The sequence below is a fragment of the Orbicella faveolata genome, unplaced genomic scaffold (genome assembly GCF_042242905.1).
Source record: "Orbicella faveolata isolate gen_17 unplaced genomic scaffold, um_ofav_v1 contig_35, whole genome shotgun sequence".
NCBI lineage: Eukaryota > Metazoa > Cnidaria > Anthozoa > Scleractinia > Merulinidae > Orbicella > Orbicella faveolata.
Window position 1 is genome coordinate 2,940,638 of NW_028301564.1, and position 19,628 is coordinate 2,960,265.

Genomic DNA, 19,628 nt, shown 5'->3' on the forward strand with positions numbered 1-19,628 from the left:
TGAAGTGTACTCTGATAAGTCTTGTTTTTATTCATTGTAGATGGTCAGTGGAACTTCAACAACTATCACTTGCTGGATCTCGGTCGCCCTCACCATTCCATACGCTGTATGACAGTGGTGCACGACAAAGTGTGGTGTGGCTATCGAAATAAAATCCAAGTCATTCATCCACGTAGCATGAAAGTAGAGGTAGCATGAAAAACACCACCGTTCGTGTTTGTGTATACTCATGTTCTCTTGAAAACGTTTGATTTTTGGACACATTTTACAGTTCAGTGACCTAACCTTTGAATGGCAGCTAGGCTGTAGGTGACCTTGTTTTGATAAAGACCTCACTGGTTTTGTTGTGTAAATTAAGTTGTTCTTTTGCATACTAGTTGGCATTTAAATGAGAAAAGCAGAGAGGTCTGTATCAAAGCAAGGTTACCTCCAGCCTTGCTTACATTCGTAGGCCAGGTAACTAAGCATACAACTGTAATTTGGCCTATTGACCAAAGTTTATCTCAGTGCCTTGTAGCCTAACTTTTTTCTATCTGATGTTTACAGAAAACCTTTGATGCTCATCCTAGGCGTGAAAGCCAGGTTCGTCAGCTTGCCTGGATAGGAGATGGTGTGTGGGTGTCCATACGCCTGGACAGTACACTGAGACTATACAATGCCCATACATACCACCACTTACAGGACATCGATATTGAACCATATGTCAGCAAGATGCTCGGTAAGCACTGCTCAATTTGCGGCATCTTTTTACTGGATGTTTGCTTATTAACCGAGTGCGGGGGCCGTCCTCGGAGAAAATCGCTCGTAGTCGTTCTTGAACGAGCAAAGGTTGGCCGTGCAAGAAAGACTAAGGGCAGTAAGCCCCCATTAGGGCCCTACTGAGCCATCGGGAGGTAGTAAGAAAGTTTGTTAAATAGCTCTTATAAAGATTTTATTAAACTTTTTTTTTGCCGGCAGGCACTGATATCGCTCATAATGCATGTGGGTATTACGGGAAGCTGCGTCCCCGACTATTAGCCAATCGCGCTATTTCTCAACAACCTATAACCACATATTAAAACAACTTAGTTCAACTTGCTCGCTCGCGGAACTAGACATATAACAAGTTGTGTTCTTGGGCAAGACACTATTCTCACAGTACCTCCATGTCTCCGGGTCGGGGGGGTGGGGGGTGGAGGGCGACCTGACTGAGTACTGGGGAGTAATCAGCGACGGACTACCGTACAATCTAGGGGGGAGCAGCAATACCTTTAGTCACTTTGTGCTACAGAAGCTGGAGTGAAAGGAGCTCAGTCACAGTAATTTGAGTTATTTTTGGCCAGGTACAAATTTAGCTTTAAATCGAAGGAAACCTGAAAATAGTAGTTTACTAAGATAGAAAAACACCAAAGAGATAATAATATACCGTAAAGGAACAAGGATGGTTAAGGATAGAGACGATTAGCACGGATTACAAACGACTGACTTGGACAATTTTGAGCTACTAAACTTATAAGGCCTTACAACTTCAACGTATCTTTGGTCAATGGATTGAGAGTTGTCTTTGTGTTGGAATCACTGACATTATAATATTACAATTGATTATCTGTTGCTGTTTTTCAGGGACTGGCAAGTTAGGATTTTCATTCGTTCGTATCACGTCACTGATGCTAACCAATGACCGTCTTTGGGTGGGAACCGGAAATGGCGTCATTTTGTCGGTTCCTCTAGTTGCTGCCCGTCCTGCAAGGGATGACGGAGAGACATCAACAAGTTCCCCAGGGACGGGAGGGTCAGGAGGTCCCGGGGGAGCAGTGAGAGTGTACAGTAATGAAGGAAAAGATGGCGATACTCCCAGAGGTTCCAGCTTCATGCCTTACTGTTCTATGGTGAGTACGACACAGCCTGGTGTCACAGGGGTCTTCTTCCTGTGGTGGCAGCATGGCCGCAGCTGAGTGGTTAGGACGCCAGACTTGAAACCCAAAGGTCGCAGGTTGAAGTCTCACTCTTACCACTAAGCCTGTGTTGTTTCTTAGTAGACCCTGGTCAAGTCCTTGGTCATGCTTGTAAATAGCCAACTGCTCTGCCTCCCGCTAGGTGGGATTTTTAAGCCTATAGTGTTTCTTTGAAGTTTTTGTTTCTTTCAGTTTAAGTGGCATACCTGTGAACTAGCTAGGTGTAGCTAAGCGCATTGACCACTAAAGAGTATAAGCGTTAAACATTCAATATTTAGCAATGAGCATTTTTCACAGCCTAACGGCCTGACATTTGTAATGTGACGATCCAAATAATGGCTTCTGAGAATACTAGGTGTCACAGGGCTTTGGGCACTTATGCCTCCAGAGTAAGCTCCTTTATGGCCAGCACTTGCCTTAAGGGAGGGAAGAGGTGGTTCACCTGTCCTACCCAGACACAACAAGAATTTGCATCTAATTTGTAACAATATGAAAAATATGCTTCCGTACACGTATTTTAGACCAGCGGGAGACAAAAGTATTTGCGGTAAGATTTCCGATCTTGAATTTTGTATAACCGAAAACACATTGGCTTTTTTGTGAGCCTCGAGCGCGTTATGATTCTAGGGTCGGCCATTACTTCTCTGCGACGAAATTTTTAGGGGTACCTGCAAAGGACTAGCGACACAGACGGCGGATGTTGCTTTACTTCAAGTTGCTAAATACATGATGCACAGTGGTTCCTTGACAAGTCTCGAAAACTATACCCTGTTTGCAGGTAAATGCCCAGTTGTCCTTCCACGGTCACCGCGACTCGGTCAAGTTCTTTGTGGCCGTACCAGGCTCCATGAAGAGGGTTTCTCAGCCTGCGACTTCCAGCAGGTCATCAAGTCCAGGCGGCCTCACGGCCAGGACGAGCCCAGAGAAGACTGTGTCCGAGACCATGCTGTTGGTGTTATCAGGGGGAGAGGGGTACGTTGATTTCCGTTTGGGAGACGGCGAGGAGACAGCTTTGGAGGAACAAGGTGGTGACTTGATATCCGTCACCACACGTGGTCAATCGACCAATGAGAGAAGCCATATAATGGTTTGGCAGGTGTCAGTCACGTAATAGCTAAAATAGCTTTCTTGGTAGGCCGAAAGAAAGTACCAAGATCTACAATACTGTTAGGTCCCAGTACACAGTGTCGCTAGACGGTGTCAAGTAACAACCGTTACACTTAGTAAGTGTTTCATGAGGGATGTTGCCTTACTTAATGAATCCTGTCACGTCATATAACGGCATTGCGTTTTAGTAAAACGGGCATGCTCCCGCTCCCATTTTCCGAAGAACCTGTAATGAAACTCTGCTTTGTTACAATAAGCTGGCTTAACCATGTCAGCCGCTATAAGTTGTAGTGAACCTGTTACGCATTTGATAAAAAAAAATGTTCATTAACACCCCTCGTGAAACTCACGTTTCGTGAAAAATTTCGCTGCGTAGCGGAACCTCTACATAATAATAACTATTAGAACTGCAGAAAAAGCCTTGAGGAGACACGGGCGCGCTTAAAGATATTTTTGTTGGAAGCACTTTTTATTTGTAGATATGACAAAACATTTATATTTACTGTAGCAGTCTTAAAATACTTTGTTCATTTCCAGTAACTAGAAGTACACACGAGTTAAACGGGTTCGGTTTTAGTACCTTTTGTGACAAATTTAGTTAGCTGGTCAGTTTCACTAACATTAATATTTGTAAAAAAGTTATTAAATAATTTCCAAATTTGCAGAAAGTATTTTTGGTGCTACGTTGTTAAATTAATTCCGAGTGCTTACTATTTTGCTGCGGTTTATTAGCAGTTGTGTAATTACCATGTAAACGAATTATAAATCAAATTATATATCTATACAATGTATCTAAAAGCAAAATGAAATTTAGGTCACAGAACTTGAGAGTCGAGGACAAGAAGATTAGACCAACAAAGGTAGATTGACAGTGGTATAGATTTTATTGAATTTGTTTTATTGGTTCAAGATATTTTTTCTCGTTTGGTGTCTGTTCTAGAACAGCTGGGAAACAAAACCTGTTTGCTCTGATTGTGGGGCGAGAGTCTGGGATCGAGGTTTGAAAGCCAGCGGTCTTTTGCCAAAGTTGTTGCTAAGCTGCAACTTGACGTATACTGATGACGTCAAGGTAACGCAACAGCTCTCGGAGTGCTCGGGGTTACATCTGATTGATCGTTAAATTTCGGAAACTCTTCAATTATTTACGGAAACTATTTGTTGTCCACTGTTGCAAGAAAGATCCCTTCTAGTTTGTGGTGACTTCTAGATGAGGTAGATAGTGTTATGTCAGTGCCTCTGTACGCTTCCTTAGGTTCCCTTTGTTTAGGGGGCAAAAATTGCCTTACTTAAATATCACAAAAGTTTGGGGGGAGATTTAAACGAATTACAATTTCCTTTCACCTTTAAAACTTTTAATTAGAGAAGAAAGGTTTTCGCATCTTGAAGCCGTGACATTGTCTTAAATTTGGTTAGTCCAGAATGACTCGGATCAGTTTTCTTTGCGGCCGTTGGGTCGGCACGCGTACCGTAAAAGGGGTCTGGGGCCAACTGAGAGAAAAAAAAATATTTATTTTACTGATTTCTATTAAATATTGATTCTTATTGCTGTAGTAAATGTGTGATTTGAAAATAGAGATGACTAATATATGTGACCATCCAAACTTTCCCTTAGTATTAATAGTTGTAAGTTATTAACTACATTCTAATTCCATGTCTATTCACTTCAGTGAAGTCATTGTAAGGTATAGTTCTTTGGTGCTAGAAAGTCTATTTATAAAATGTGGTCTTGCCAATCCGTTATCTTGAACTGATATAATAATAACAATAAACAATAGGAAATACAATACATTGATCTCTGTTGTCTGGTTTGGGCCCATGTGTTTGTTGGTGACGTAAAGTTACTCAGACTTTTCGCGTGGCTTGCTTTGGAGCCATTTCTGGTTGTAAAATCTTGGTGTTGAGTGTTCATTCGAACAGAATGCGGTTAAGCTATTGTTTAAGGGAAACACTATGAAATCTCGTAAAAATTACCTGTGTCGTTGAGAAATAGTGAATGTGTCCGGGAATTGATTTTTTTTTTACCATCCTTTAAAAAAAAATAAGCAATTACATGCTTCTTCTGACACTTACAGTGGCCAAATTTGATAAGAAAAAAATCCTGATTGGGTATTCCAGATATGAAATTAATACGGAATTTTTTTAACATCGATTCTCTGATCAGTGTTTTCTCTGACCACCTTAATTTCCGGAGAAAAATACGTTTTTGTTGGCAGGGCTCTTTCGATCTTTCGAGATCTTCCTAGATCGAAGGAGACTGCTCGCTGGTACAATCTTAGTCATTTTGCCTTTTTCTTATTTTCTCTTATGATGTTATTGCTATGAATGAGCTAGTTTTACAATTCTGTAACAATTAAACAGCCCACTTAAAGCGAAAAAGAGATCATTTACTCTGATGAATAGAAGCTTTCCCTACTCTCTAACAAATGGTGGTTATCTGACTGAAAAGCACTAACCAATCTCAGCGTGAACTTTCTATTTGTCCATCAGAGAGGTGAAACAATCGAAAGATCCATTACGCTGATAACAAAGGCAACCTACAAAATATGTAATGCTAAAATACTATTCAGATGACACAATCTGACATTTTCCATTGAGGAATGTGGAACTCACTGATGTGACAACATGTTGGCTGTTCAAGCCACCTGTCGCCGTTTTCGGAGTCTTGTTTCATTTCCTTTGGCTTCATTTGATTTCGCTATCTTTATATCGACGCACGTACTACCCTGTTAAGAGGCCCGGGGGGTTTCCCATATGAAAAGAAGGGGGTGCTGGCCGGAAATTTTGAAAAGAACCCCTCAGAGGTACAAGATCCTATTTTGTGGGCGTGGCTTGAATTTTTTAACCTTTAAGAGGTACCAATTTTAAGACAACACATTAACTGACACTATAATTTTTAATAGCGATTTACACGATTGCTTCGAATACCTTCTACTCGTAATGTTGATTGTCAGGCTGCTTCTGTCATATTTTTTTTCGGCTAAATACCCTAAAAGATACCACGAAAGTTCCCGCTGTGGGCCTTTTGAGGCTAAACAGTCTTAACAGGTACTGAAACGACTTTTTTAACCCCTAAAAGATAAGAAGAGCACCCCAGTCCTTGTTATATGGGACTTCCCCCCCCCCCCCCCCCCTCCCCGGGTTCGAGACTGATGTATGTGACTTGCTTTCTCCAAGTCTGGATTCTCGTCTCAACGTTCCTGCTCACAAATTTCATACCAATGCCTTGTCGTTAAAGAGGTTTCTCGAGACACGTACATACACAAATAAGAAAAATAAAATCCTATATAACTGACGGGACGGAATGCAATGAAGTCATTTACGGAACGCGCCAGGAAGAGAATTTCAGAAAAACAACGGAAGGTCAAGGGGGTAAACACGGTGATCGATCTTTAAAATAAAGCTAGCCCAAGATTACGACCTGGCTGTTTCTGTACATACCTCTGGGAGCATGCCATCATGGCTCACCTTTGTCCCCCCGGGGGGTGGGGCACGCCCTATAATGTCCTATACAGGGAGCCTCCGCCAGAAAGGGGTACCTTTTTCAGGGTTCAGGTATATAAAATTAAAAGGGTAGGGATTTCACAAGTTGCAGCATATTAAAGGGTAAGGAAATCTGAAATGTAAGTCCAACGTGAACATGAACTGAATATAAAATACTTTTTTTTCTGGTAACGTCTCTTCTGATTGTGCTTGATGTTCTCCGGTAATATTGCTCATTAACTTCATTCAAGGACTTAGAAAAAGGATGCAGTACTCTTAATATGAGAAAGGGGTATCTTTTGTATCAAAATGGAGTATCCCCCCCCCCCCCCCGCCCCCCGTCTTTCGAATTCAATTGACAAAGAGCAAATTTTTGTTACGGTTTTATTCTTTAAATAACCAAAACGCTTTTGTTAGCTTTGTCGTACAGATCTTTGTCAGCATGGAAATAAAGATAATGGAAGCTTTTGTAGCTCTTATCAGTGTTAGAATCGTGTCACCCAGTTTCACGTATTTTGAAAACATTACCAGCTAAGCGGGCGCATCCTTCTGTTATATTGTTTTCTTCCGTCACCCGGCATGAACTTTCAAGTGTACGTTATCCTGGAAGCTTCCCAATTTCCTTCCTACGCAGTTAAGTTGTCAACAGCAGGAAAGTGAAAAAAGAACAATGAACAATAGGTGAATGACTAAATTGATCATACAACATATCTCATAACATTTCCGTCAGATCCTGCGAGCCAATTCTTGACCTCCAGTGGCCCGTAAAAAATAAAACTTAAAAGTGGCATCATCGGGCAAATCTTTTCAGTGTTGTGATTATTGAAATACCAGCGGTGCGAAATTAATTTTAAGCCTGTTATCGTCTACAAAGTACAAATGTACAAGAAAGCTGTACAATGCTTACTTGCTTGTACCCGTTAATAACGTTTGTGGTTTTCCCACAAATTGTTTGTGTTTCCGGTATTTTACACAAAGAAAACGAAACGTTCCAAAATACTTTGGCGTTCTAAATTTTTCTTAACCTGACGACATAACTTTTGTTAAAAGCCAGAGCAGAAGCTAAAAATGTTCTTGCACCTCGCGGGGATTACCCATTAATGATTAAATTTTGTGTGAGTGGCTGTCAGTCCCAGGGGAGGGGGTACTCCCTTAGACGGGCTCTGTAGGTATGTGCGTTCACAAAGGCCGGTTTTTCAATCGTTTTGGTCATAAATAGGGCATCGATTCTGACCATTTTGGTCATAAATAGAGTATGGTTTTTGCGCTCTAGTGTGTTTTTTAAGAAGCTACTTTTTCATCATTATTGATAAGACCATCCATAAAAGCCCTTCACAGCGCCTGAACTACAGGTAGCTAATTATATGAAAGGTCTATAACAGGGTACTGATTGTAGGGTCAGGTCTTAAATAGGGTATCAAATTTTTGGTTAGGTTATATAAATAGGTTAGGGAAAATCGCAGATTTTGGTCATATATAGGGTAAGGGTTTTGGGAAGCGTACCTCACATCCCCACCAAATTTTTCTAGGGGTAGCCCCCCGGGCTGTCAGTACACTTGACGAAAATCGAAAAGATCCTATCATCACTTCTTGATTGGCGTAAATTTCCTTTCAGACAAATGGCTGTCATCAGTGGGTTTATTCTGGTCCAGTGCCAAAAGGTGCCGGGATTATATAACACGACTCCTCACTTATCTTTTAGTTGTGTCGTTGAGCGTTTACAGAAGTACCTCGAGGAACTCGCCTTGAAAGAATTTTCCGCGATGAAGACGTTTGTGATCGTATCTGTTCTTCTGTGCTTTGGTAAGCTGGTTTTCTTCCTTGTATAACGTTTGTTTACGGAAACTGTGGAAAACGTTTGGTACCTGGTGTTCATGTGAAAGTGAAAGTGAAAATCTAAGAGCTGACGATTGTAATCTGTTTGTCCGATTAAACAGAAGCCACGAGTTTTAACAGACCTAAGAACCATCTCCAGCTAGTTTCTGTTGTTAGGTCGGGATTTTTTTGCTCCAGCTGCGCGCTAATCCCCACAAATTACTGTTTTCTAAGCACGACCGACTGAAAACAACTCAGGAGCCGGTAAATTCTGTCCCAAGGATGGATGTTGCAGAGAAGTTTAACTGTACAAGAGTTTTGACTGTACAAGATTATGGTGGCCGAAAATCATTTATCCCTTGTGGCTTATCCGTTTAGTAATTGTTTAAAGTAGAATCGGTGTATTAAGGTTTTAAACCTAAGATAATTTACTGCATTTTTGGCATAACAAATGAAGAAACGTCAAGAGTTGTTTACGGCCTGCGAGCACTGTTTTTAGAATAGTAAATGTAACCTTATACATGTAGAGGTCATCTGTGCCAGCCGAATGCGAGATAACATCACGTTTTGCACTAGCTCTCCTCGGCAGTCTAAGTGGAAGGTCGCGCGCCAAACTCGTTTTCAGGATCTCTCGCGTCTCTCCCGCGCGCGGGAGCGACCGAAATTGAGGTCGCGCGCGGAAGCGGGAGCGAGGCTTCTCCTTTCCTCTCCCCATGCTCCGCGCATTTTGACAGTATTTGAAATGCGTACGTGTTTGTCTTTCAGTTGCAGTCTCCCTTGCGGCCCCACAGCTGTCCTGTGTTCGATCATTGAGGTGCAATAAGCAATACCAGGGTTGTTACATAGTGGAGGGAATGTGCCATTGTGCGAAGGCGTTTTGCTGCAATAATCCGTTCAAGTACCCGTCGCTGGATAGCTGTCTTGCAAACAATACACAACAGTTAGGTAAGCTATAAACATTTTGGTTTCGAGAACGTCTTGCAGTTTAATAGCTTTTTTTCCAAGTGACATTAAAAAAATCGCAACAAATTTAACATCAGATCTCTTTCAATTATAGAGGCGACAATAAACCCGACAAAAAGGGTGCTGGAGACGGGGGAAAATTGAAATAATTCGTGAGCGTCGAATTTGAAAAAAATATGTTAACTATTTCAAGTCATCTGTAAAATAGCGCTAGCTTCTATAAATTTCTCAAACGCATTAACTAACAATTCATCAAGTTAAAATAAAGAAAATCACAACCGTGAAGGTTTGGATACCCGGTCTTAATAAGCATAGATTTTGACGACTTCACTTCTTCGTTTACTTCTTAGTTTTTGTTTCGATTGAGAACATATATTAAACACTCGATACAGTGTTTCATCGGCTACCCAAACACCTCGAATTTCTTCAAAAATACACCGCTACGCGTCGTATTTTCAACTCTCTTCTCGGTGTTTGGATATCGCGATAAAACACTTTCTCTCGAGTTTGATATGTAACGCGAACATGCCTTCATATTCGACCCCCTCCCCTTGAATGGTCATAACGCCCTAACCGCACTAAAATGGTTGGTTCCCTAGTCTCTTGTTTATTTTTTTCTACACCCCTTAGACGACTTTCAACTGTCAAGAAAGATTTTATGTGAAGTATATATGAAATAATTCATATTTGAACTGCGGTTGTAGATGAAAGTGAAGAATGCTCATCGCGGTAAAAAAAAAAAAAAATTACTGCGATGAGCATTCTTCGCTTTCATCTACAACCGCAGTTCGAAAAAGAATTATTTCATATATACTTCACATCATTTCACTCCTCACGGGAAGATATGAACTCAATTAATTGACCTTGCTCCCAATGTGTGGCTTCATAGCTCAGTTGGTAGAGCATCGCACCGGTATCACGGAGGTCACGGGTTCGAATCCCGTTGAAGCCCTGATTTTTTCAGGCTTCGTCTTTCCAATTGCTTAAATTGAAAATTTACTGCGATGAGCATTCTTCACTTTCAAGGAAGATTTTATGTCGTCCATTAAACCACTACATTTAATTTTTGTGTTTCAGAGGACCCGTGCGAAGACAATCCGTGTAAAAACAATGGATATTGTGTCCAAATTAGTGGATCAGCGCAACGAACTTTTCGTTGTGACTGTCACGGTACCACCTACTTCGGACGTCGCTGTCACGAGAGTAAGTAAAAATACGCGGATAGAGTGGTTTTCATTTGAGTGTAGAAAGCTAATTGCTTTGGCGCTTACTACGCAGCATGATTGGTTTAAAAACTCGCGCTACTTTTTCATCCAATCAAGAGTAAAACCAAACCCAATCGCGACTCGCTCGCACACGTTTTCCCGCGCTTTGCGTCGTCTACATGTAATGACTTGGAGTTCTGATTGGTTCACTGTATTGTCTGCGTCCTTTGTGATTGGCCGGAGTGATTACTTGGGTTTTGGTTTTACAACACTCTAAAAACCGCTCTATCGAGTTTCATGAGATCGCTACCATGTGCATTTAGAGGACAATTCTGATCTTCGTACTGGTTGCTCTAATTTTTGCAGATATAGCTAACCGTGCTGTCGAGACCCAACAAGGTCGATACAGCTGTCCACGGTTGTATTTGGACTCTGTCATATCGTTGTCGCGTCAGGTTTACGTAATATCAGCTCTGCTTAAATTGTGGCTTCTTTGTTTGCACTTCTTGTTTGATACACTAAGCAGGGGCTACGTTTCATCCTTTAGCAAAAGTTGAACTAACACAGACCCGATTCCGCTCCGTTGTTTATAGAAAATTTTATTTTGATTAAGCACGACGCAGGAATTTTTGCATAATATAGCACGCTTTTCAAAGTTGTAGATGAGAAGGAACCGAATCTAATAGCTCTTTTTGGAAACAAATGTCGTCTCTTAGTCACTGCGTCTTTTACTCTCGTTCTCACTTCAGCCATCATTTGGAGCCACACCTCTAAGCGCAAGCAATTTATTTAACATAAAAAGCAACTATGATTTAACACTACTAACAGATCGTTTTAACACTGGTAACTATAAATTCCATCATTGAAGGATTATTTTTTCTCTTCCTCAGAATGTCCAAAGGATGTGAGAAAAGAAATCTCCAGGTATTTGGAAAGCAAGGCAAAGTTTGCTCGTGAAAGAATTAGAAATCTTTTAGCGTGTGATCTTTAAAACAGGCAGGACTGTGTTTTGCGGACCTCAACAAGAACTTTCAGATTTTTTTATGTAGCACATTTCCTGTAACTCTTAACCAAGTAGGAATTTCCTTGGATTCTACCTTTAAACGAATGCCTGAAGATAAGCAACTTTGTTTCGTTTAGTTGGCAATCTCTCCTAGCTGCTGACTTGCGTCGTTACTATGTAACGCATTTGCTGTCACGTAAAACAAACCGAGCGTTCCTGAAGTCACCCAGTTGATCGAAAGGTGGATAACGCTATCCACCGGATAAATCACTATCCAGGAGACAGCACAGTTTGTTCTGTTAACACTTAACCACTGGATAGCGATTTATGCGGTGGATACCGTTATCCAGCTTTCGAGCAATACTTTTTTATTTTTTTTTAATAAAGAAATGAATAGTTGTGATGTGAAATAAAATCATATATCATGTGCTTCTCAAAGTTTGAAAATCTATTGTAGAGAGTGTAAGGTTTGCCTTTAGGCAGAAACAGACTTCAACTTCAATACATAAACGAGTTAAACAAAGTGAAAAAAGTACATCTGTATTCTGTATTTCTTTGAACTTCACACATGTTAAATAAATGTTAAATGTACTATGAAATCTTTCACTTTAACAGTTATTGTAACCTGGAGAACTCAGGCCTTGACCACACTACGGCGGAGGAATTTGAAAACGGAGGCCTTTCACTCTGAAAACGCATCAAATGTTTTCCGTCCACACTACGCCGGAGGAATTTAAGAACGAAACAATCCCTGGTCATTTCGGATTTGTGTTTGAGGAAAACTCGGTCTGGGGAATCACATGGTTATCGTGACGTCATCGTTTTCAAAAAGCTCGTTTTCAAAACGTTTTCTGTCCACACGAAAACGAAAAGCCGGCGTTTTCAAATTCCTCCGGTTCGAAGACAGTTTTCCAAAAGCTCCGTTTTCGTGACGGATTAGTGTGGACGGTAGGCCTAACCGTAGAAATAACGCTGCCTTTTCAAATTCCTCCGGCATAGTTGGACGGGGCCTCAAAGGAAGCAGAGAGTTTGGGAGGGATGTGGGAGCTGTATTGTATTTTCTCGATTTTGATTGGAGGATTGGGCGGTCTTTTTGAACCTCGGCTTTGAAGACCCGGCGTTTATTTGGACATGGTCAACACTGGAAAAGTTATCAATATCTATTTTTGATAAAAATGTATTTTAGAGAATCCTTTTAGTAATACTTTAGTTAGCATATCTGATAGCTTTTATGACAAATAATCTTGACAAAACTGACTTAAAACCAAATTTTGACTGATGAATACAAGTTAACCTATCATACTACATGCAGTGTAGGTTTTTTTTTGGTGTTTTGTCACCCACAATCTGGCTATTACTTGGAAATTACTTGAAGTTGGTTATAGCAGGTTTCAATTGAGTGTCGTAACACCAAAACCAAACCAATTACTCACCAATTAGACTACTCAGCTAATCTCAAACCGTAGTAAAACCAAAACCAAAGTAACTGCCTGATTACTTTCAACACTTAATTGAAAACTGCTCCAAAGGAGTTATAAGCCCTATCAGAGCAGATACCAAAAAGATGCTTATATGAGCTAAACTCAAAATTTCATTTCCAAGTAACTGCCTAGATTCGTTTCTATGACTTAACTGGCGACATTAATATTACTTCAGATGTTAAAAGAATGGTCAAGACTTAAAGCACAACTCTGCCTAGGACCATCTCCTTATAACAGACACTGGTGTTTAATATGTTACTAGGCTGATCACCAAAATACTTTCACTGAAATTATATGATCTATGACACAGATAACCCAGCTTTACAAACCTTAGCCACACGCTTCTGTTTGCAGAAGGGGTGGTGAATGGTAAATATGAGACTTTTTGAGAAGGCAAGACTAGTATTTCTCTTTGCAAGCCCGAAACATTTTGACTTTTCAAATTGTGAGAGCATGATTTCGAAATGATTTAAATGCGAGCATGAGATGTTCACATTCAGAGGTCACTTATTAAAATAAACAAATCAGACTTTGAGACTTTCTTAGCTTTGTAAACAAATTTAGACACTGACTCCAAGAAAGCTTTGTGAAAAAATTGATACTGCAAGATGCAAATAATGGCTAAAAACAAACGAGACTGCGAGACTTGTGAAATTCATCGAAATTTTTGCAAAACCCATGGATTTTGAAGGACCATTCATTACCCCATATCTCTTATCAGTGTGAGGCTAAGGTTAACAAATTGTCATTCCAGTTGAACTGGTGTTAAGCCACCAAGAGAGATAATCCTCTTGATTCTTTAGCTAAGCTACTAATATCAGTCTCAATACTTTCTGGTTATGTACATGATGTAACAATGACCATATACTCTTTTGTACAAATATCTTGGATATCTAAAGAGGTACATTTGTGAACAGGTACGACACAGATTCGCCATTGTGTGTCCTGCGAATTGCCTCGGCAAGGATCATGGAGATGTCAATGCACTAAGATAAAAGGAGAGAAAATAATGAATGTTGACATAAAATAAAACAAACCAAAATGTGGATAAACAAAGATGGGTACTAAAGTCAACACCCTCTACCCATGCTGGTATGAAATGGCAGAAGTGATCTATTTGTTCAGAAACTGTTGCTCTGTATCATCAGGCAATGAAACACGTATTATATAATATTTCCAATTATTCTTGCATTCGATTGGTTCTTACCTATGATCAATTGGAGGAAAGACACATGGAAGACATTATCAACATTTTTTTGTTTGATCTCCTTAATATAAAACAAGTAGACTCTGTGCTGCCATACTTCTGTTCAGCAGTTGATCACAGAAGACATCAAAATGTACAAAGAACATCAGCGACACGTGGTTATCACCCTTGTGTGCCACTTTTTTGTTTCTATCACATTATGACATCATCTGTGATCAACTACTAACCACACGCAAGGCAACATAAAACATCTATTAATTTTGTTAAACATATTATGACTTTGTGGTTTATGACTTCAACAAAGGTGAGCCCATACAGAATTCATGTCTATGTTGAAGCAGATTTAGAAACTGCCTCCCACTTGGAAATCTAGTTTTGTCAGTCACTTTGTTAAAGTTACTTGAAGCTTTAAGGAAGAAAAATCACAACAAACCTTGATCTTTTGGCAATTCTGCATCTTACTTTCCTGTGGAATGGTATTTGTGACCACAACAGCTTCAAGGTCACTCTCCTCAATTCTCTTAAGGGCAGGACCAGAAAAGATGCCATGTGTTAAGATGGCATATACTTTAGCTGCACCAGCATCTTGCAATCTGTACAAATGACAAGAAATACCTGGCAATTAACAAACTGTGCCTTCAGCAAACCAAAAAGATTTTTAAAATCCTTTCAAATCTAAGTATAGCATTAGATACATCAGAGCTATTATTGAGGGCTGTAACCTGTAACACCTGTTATGCCTGAGTGTGTTGAATGATGGGCCCTTGATGTTACAGGTGAACATCTCTGTTGTTGGTATAATTTACCCACAAAGCAACAAACTGTGGGCCTGAGGATCAAAGCAATGGGCTAATCCAAAGCTAACAGAAAGCCCTATACATGTATGTTACCTAACATGTTACCCCACTTGAGAAAAGCACACATATCATAAATGACAACTTCAAGATCAATTCTGAGATTTCAGGAAAAAACGATGGTCTAAGAAGATCTGTGTGGCAGAGGAAGATGAGTGCAAACATCAAGACACCAACTGATGAAAAACTACAGATCTATTCTCCAAGAGCTGAAGTGGGAGTGAAAGAACCCTGCTTCAGTGCTGGGAAAGACAAGCCAAACTTAACAGACTAACTTACTTCTGTGCTGCTAGTGTGAGTGTACCACAAGTGTCAGCCATATCATCGACAAGGATTGCTGTGCGATCTTTGACGTCTCCCACAAGAACCATGCTTGCCACTTCATTGGCAACTTTTCGCTGATTACATAAGTATACAAATATAAGAGCGCTATGATTATGCTCTAAATGGAATCATCCAGTCAATACGAAAACTTGAATTTTCACTTTGAAATGTGGTAGCAAAACAAGTGACAAATGAGAAAAGGTTTGGATTTACAGCCCACAGACTAGTCCATCCTTGACACTTCAACTATTCAAAATAAAAAAATTAGAGTAGATTTTTGTAACACTACTGTCCGAGTACTTCAGGGTTCTAAATCCCTGTACCAGTAATAAAAAATTCGACAAATTTACCTCTTTATGAATCAAGGCAAAGCCAACATTCAAGTGATCAGCGATTGACGTCACTCTGAAAGAACAGACCAATACATACTTGTTTACTTATTCCTTTGACTTCCGAGATCAAAATAATAATTCTCACCACTAATTACCACACACTTCTTTCAATGTGAATTCTGAGAGTTTGATGGTACTTCCAGGCAATAATCGCTAATTGATGATTTTCTTTATTCTTGTCATCTGTCTGCGACTGCTCTTGGATACAAAATTTTCTGATATCGAGATGATAGTAAGTAGTGTGTTATGCTACACAGTGGACCCCAGCCAGAACTTAATCTCGCATTTCTAAAATTCAAAGTTCACACAGCTAAACCTTTAATATTTTAATCTAGAATAAGTGTGTCTTTTGTCTCCACATAGCATAACTTGTAGTTCAAACCTTTTAGCTCCTCCTGCATCGGGTGACACAATCACTGAACGTTCCCAGTCAGAAATGTGCTCTCTGATCCATTTCAGCACAGCAGGCTCAGCATACAAATTGTCCACTGGTATATCGAAGAAACCCTGAAGGGCAGACAGTGTACAGGACAATAATTAAACACAATGCAGGCATGGTAGATGGTAAACTCAATGAGTGGGTCATGCATGCAGTTCACTTCTTACTTGATCAACAGTACCTTGGTACTTTGTGCCCTTGAGTTTTGTCCCATTCATACTTACATGTAGCCATTTCAGTATTCAATTACATGTATTGCTGTTGATACTCATAATGTTTCAATTTTCAGTTGTTTCAAAAAATCTTTAAACTGAATGAATTCAAGAAACTATTTCCTCCACTCAGTTGTTATTAGTGAAGGCCCTTGAGGGACTTGCTTGGAAATCTCATTCACTTCACAGCAATAGCTGAGAGAATTTCAAACATTATTTCATCCAATTAATTTTGGGTTTAATTTTATGACCTGAGTTAGTGACAAGACTGTTAGCATAAAAGTCTGTTCAAACCTGTATTTGTGATGCATGAAGATCCATGGTAATAATGTGATCTGCACCAGCTACTGACAACATGTTGGCCACCAGTTTAGCAGAAATTGGTGCACGGCTCTATAACATTAAACAGGAAAGAATTACTTCATAAGACTTCTTTACCTTGCATTTTCCACGTAAAACATTCTGCTACATTTTTCCATACAAAAATCAGGCATAGCAAAGATAGGCAAAAAGTGCAATTGAGTAGAATCAACTTAAGGCCGAGTAACATTTTATTGCGACTTGACATGCAAAAACGTTGTTGCACATTTTACCATCTAGGCTGCCATTTGCAGTGCTCAACATGCTGTGTTTAGCAATCATAAGTTCAACTTTGTGCAACATGTTGATCAATACAACTTACAGCAAGGTTTGGGAGAACTCGCAAATGCTGTGGAAACACTTGCCTGTCAGTTTGTGTTCCCACAGCATTTCTCATTCTCCCAAACTTCCACTCGTGTTTCTATAACTCGATAGGAACACAGAACATGTTTTCTATTTCTTAATGTTAGCACAGTATGTTTCATTACCTTATCTTTCTTGTCCTGTCTTGCATATGGAAAGCATGGAATAACAGCTGTGACACGCTGTGCTGATGCAATCTTACACGCATTGATCATAATCAACAGCTCCATTAAATTATCATTGATGTCGCCACAACCACTTTGAACGATGAAGACATCTTCCCCTCGGACTGACTCACCAATTTCAACACTGAAAAATGAGAAGCAGAGTTTGAGACTGGCAGTAAACAAGTAGCCAATTCAAAAGAGAACATTATGCCCCTCAGAGTTAAGGTTTGATCACTCAATTTGCAACTACAATACAAAAAAGTTGCTGCGGAGAGACAAAAGTAAGTAGACTTATTGGAGTACTTTAGTTTCTTGTACTCAACTCTGATTCTGAAGTGGAAAATTATAAGTGGATTTATGTGATATTTTATGTGTTCAACAAGAGGAAATTGAAGGCTAATTTTGTTTTGTCCTGGTCCACTAAAAAGTCAGGGACACTTTCCCAACTGGCCACTGAGTATTCAGTTAAGCATACCCTCGACTGGGTAGACTATTGACATTCTGTTGTCAGGTGGAACACTATCGGTTTTATGTTACGTGCTAATTCATGTCATTGTCGAGCAACAAAAGTCGCTTAAATTTCAGTATAAATTTTGTTACTGTTAGTTATAATGTAAAATTTGGTTCCTGATTATGTTGATTTGTTATATTACTGGTGGAGATGTTGCAGATGGCAAGAATAGGCACTTCACAAAGTTTGTTACTGTGTCCAGCATAACGTATGTTTATTAAAACTGGTTGGCTGCACAGTTGCCTTTTTATGAATTGATAGAAGGCCGTTAGACTGGCCAAGTTTTCATGAAATATTGTTAAACGAAACCATCAATAAATTAGTTTATCAATATTTAAAGAGCAAGAAAACTTGGTTTCAGTTTCTATGAGCTGGGAGAATCCTAAGCTTGCAATAAATAAGATAACCTTGTTCTCTGCAAACTTTGGAGCATTACTTGTTATTACACATTATTAATTGCTATTATTATTAATTTTGTCTCATCTGAGTACTAATAAAATTGACTTGCTTCTTCTCTGAGAAAAGAAAAGAAGACTGAACTGCCATTCCTCTGGAGACTATGGAAAACGAAATTCTCAAGTTTTATCACGTGAATATAAATACCTTCTGATGACTCTAATGACCTCTTAATGGGAAATATATCAAAGAATATTGTCTCAGCACAATTAATCAAGTGACAAAGATAACAGTACAAACGAACACTGTGCGTTTAATATTATCCACAGTTTGTAAAACTGGTTCGTGATGTTTGCATGACGGATGTCGTGAGCACGTGTTTAATCCATTTCTGCCACACGCGTGCGTGAGAAATGTTTTCCCGGTCTTAAATACAAATTAAAATAAACAGTAACAAGTTTTTAATGAAACCTTCGACATCAATTTAATATGAAACTCACACAAAGTGGTGCTGACGATTTCTACAAAACAACAGACAGCTTTTATGCTCTCTTACACATTAAGACTTGCATGTGTTGCCTAGACAAGTAAGCTATTTGCTAGGTCGATAAAAATACTGTGAATTCATACTAAGCTTGATGTTACTGTTTGCCTTGGATGTTTAGCGCTAATCATGGCTCTTTCTTTGTATATAAGCTATGTCTTCACATGGAATCGGAGAAATCACAGACCTGTCACAAAGCTACACCAGAAACACTTCGTTGAAGCTGGCGATTCGCAGTACTCCAATAACTGAATAAGACTAAGCTCACCTTGTCTCCTTGTTTGAGAACTTTTTCAACACACATTTACCCAGGTCGTTTCCCAGTCGTTCTGCAATCAACTTAGCCAGTTGTTGATGAGAATTTCCGCCAAAAATCTTAATGTTCGGCATATTTGGAAGCGACACACAGGTAAACTCTTCCAGGGCTTTCGCAATGTAGCTTGGCGGCGAATCAGTTGAGACGCGGTCGCAATGACGCTTTTCAACTCCAAGATCCAGGGTCGGGAGGGTAGGGAAGGTGGTCTATAGTATTGGTGGTAGAGCTAACGTTGTCCAGGATTGAGATCCATCAATGTCCCCTGGCCGATCACGCCAAAATTGCAGATCAAAATTCATTGTTGGAACTACCAACGCTGGGAGGCTCAGGAGCTAAAATTAAAATCAATTCCCGCTCGGGAACCGATTCCCTCCCTCACCGATTGAGTCGGGCCCACCCTTGCACGGATATTTTTACAGTGACACCTTAATTTTTCAGTTCAACACGGATGCACGCGCGTGCACAGGGATCGTACCCGTTAAGCACTGATCCTTGTGCAAAATCGGGCGCAATATATGCTGCTGGTGACAATTTCAGGGGTGGCTGTATGGGGCA

General features: G+C 39.9%; 3 protein-coding genes across 3 annotated transcripts in view; 2 read left to right on the forward strand and 1 right to left on the reverse strand.

The window, feature by feature from the left end:
• Positions 1-4,827, forward strand: part of LOC110068900 (C-Jun-amino-terminal kinase-interacting protein 4-like) — a 31,693-nt gene extending 26,866 nt beyond the window's left edge. The window contains exons 20-23 of the mRNA XM_089272712.1: positions 41-189; positions 547-718; positions 1,603-1,868; positions 2,713-4,827. Coding sequence (XP_089128838.1) covers positions 41-189; positions 547-718; positions 1,603-1,868; positions 2,713-3,045 — 920 coding nt within the window. The 3' untranslated portion in view covers positions 3,046-4,827. The remainder of the gene's footprint in view (positions 1-40; positions 190-546; positions 719-1,602; positions 1,869-2,712) is intronic.
• A 3,298-nt stretch (positions 4,828-8,125) lies between these two features.
• On the forward strand, positions 8,126-12,106 carry LOC110068912 (uncharacterized). The gene is made up of 4 exons (XM_020776332.2): positions 8,126-8,324; positions 9,102-9,281; positions 10,377-10,502; positions 11,395-12,106. Exons 1-4 carry the CDS (start codon positions 8,141-8,143, stop codon positions 11,493-11,495), a joined length of 591 nt encoding a protein of 196 aa, XP_020631991.2. The 5' UTR covers positions 8,126-8,140; the 3' UTR covers positions 11,496-12,106.
• LOC110068898 (ribose-phosphate pyrophosphokinase 2-like) lies at positions 12,032-19,219 on the reverse strand. Its single transcript, XM_089272684.1, has 8 exons — positions 19,026-19,219; positions 17,265-17,448; positions 16,711-16,809; positions 16,148-16,272; positions 15,724-15,778; positions 15,329-15,447; positions 14,629-14,788; positions 12,032-13,974 (listed from the first exon to the last, which is right to left on the reverse strand). Exons 1-8 carry the CDS (start codon positions 19,145-19,147, stop codon positions 13,882-13,884), a joined length of 957 nt encoding a protein of 318 aa, XP_089128810.1. The 5' UTR covers positions 19,148-19,219; the 3' UTR covers positions 12,032-13,881.
• Between the last annotated feature and the right edge of the window lie 409 nt (positions 19,220-19,628).

What these genes read in the sequence shown, in the direction of transcription:
- LOC110068912 (XM_020776332.2), top strand. Translation starts at nt 8,141, where the DNA reads ATGGCTGTCATCAGTGGGTTTATTCTGGTCCAGTGCCAAAAGGTGCCG. An exon ending in ATCTGTTCTTCTGTGCTTTG is followed by an intron (nt 8,325 to 9,101) that starts GTAAGCTGGTTT and finishes TTTGTCTTTCAG; the next exon opens with TTGCAGTCTCCCTTGCGGCC. An exon ending in AAACAATACACAACAGTTAG is followed by an intron (nt 9,282 to 10,376) that starts GTAAGCTATAAA and finishes TTTGTGTTTCAG; the next exon opens with AGGACCCGTGCGAAGACAAT.
- LOC110068898 (XM_089272684.1), bottom strand. Translation starts at nt 19,147, where the DNA reads ATGCCGAACATTAAGATTTTTGGCGGAAATTCTCATCAACAACTGGCT. An exon ending in TTCATGCATCACAAATACAG is followed by an intron (nt 16,273 to 16,710) that starts GTTTGAACAGAC and finishes TCTGCCCTTCAG; the next exon opens with GGTTTCTTCGATATACCAGT. An exon ending in CTCACACTAGCAGCACAGAA is followed by an intron (nt 14,789 to 15,328) that starts GTAAGTTAGTCT and finishes TCATTTGTACAG; the next exon opens with ATTGCAAGATGCTGGTGCAG.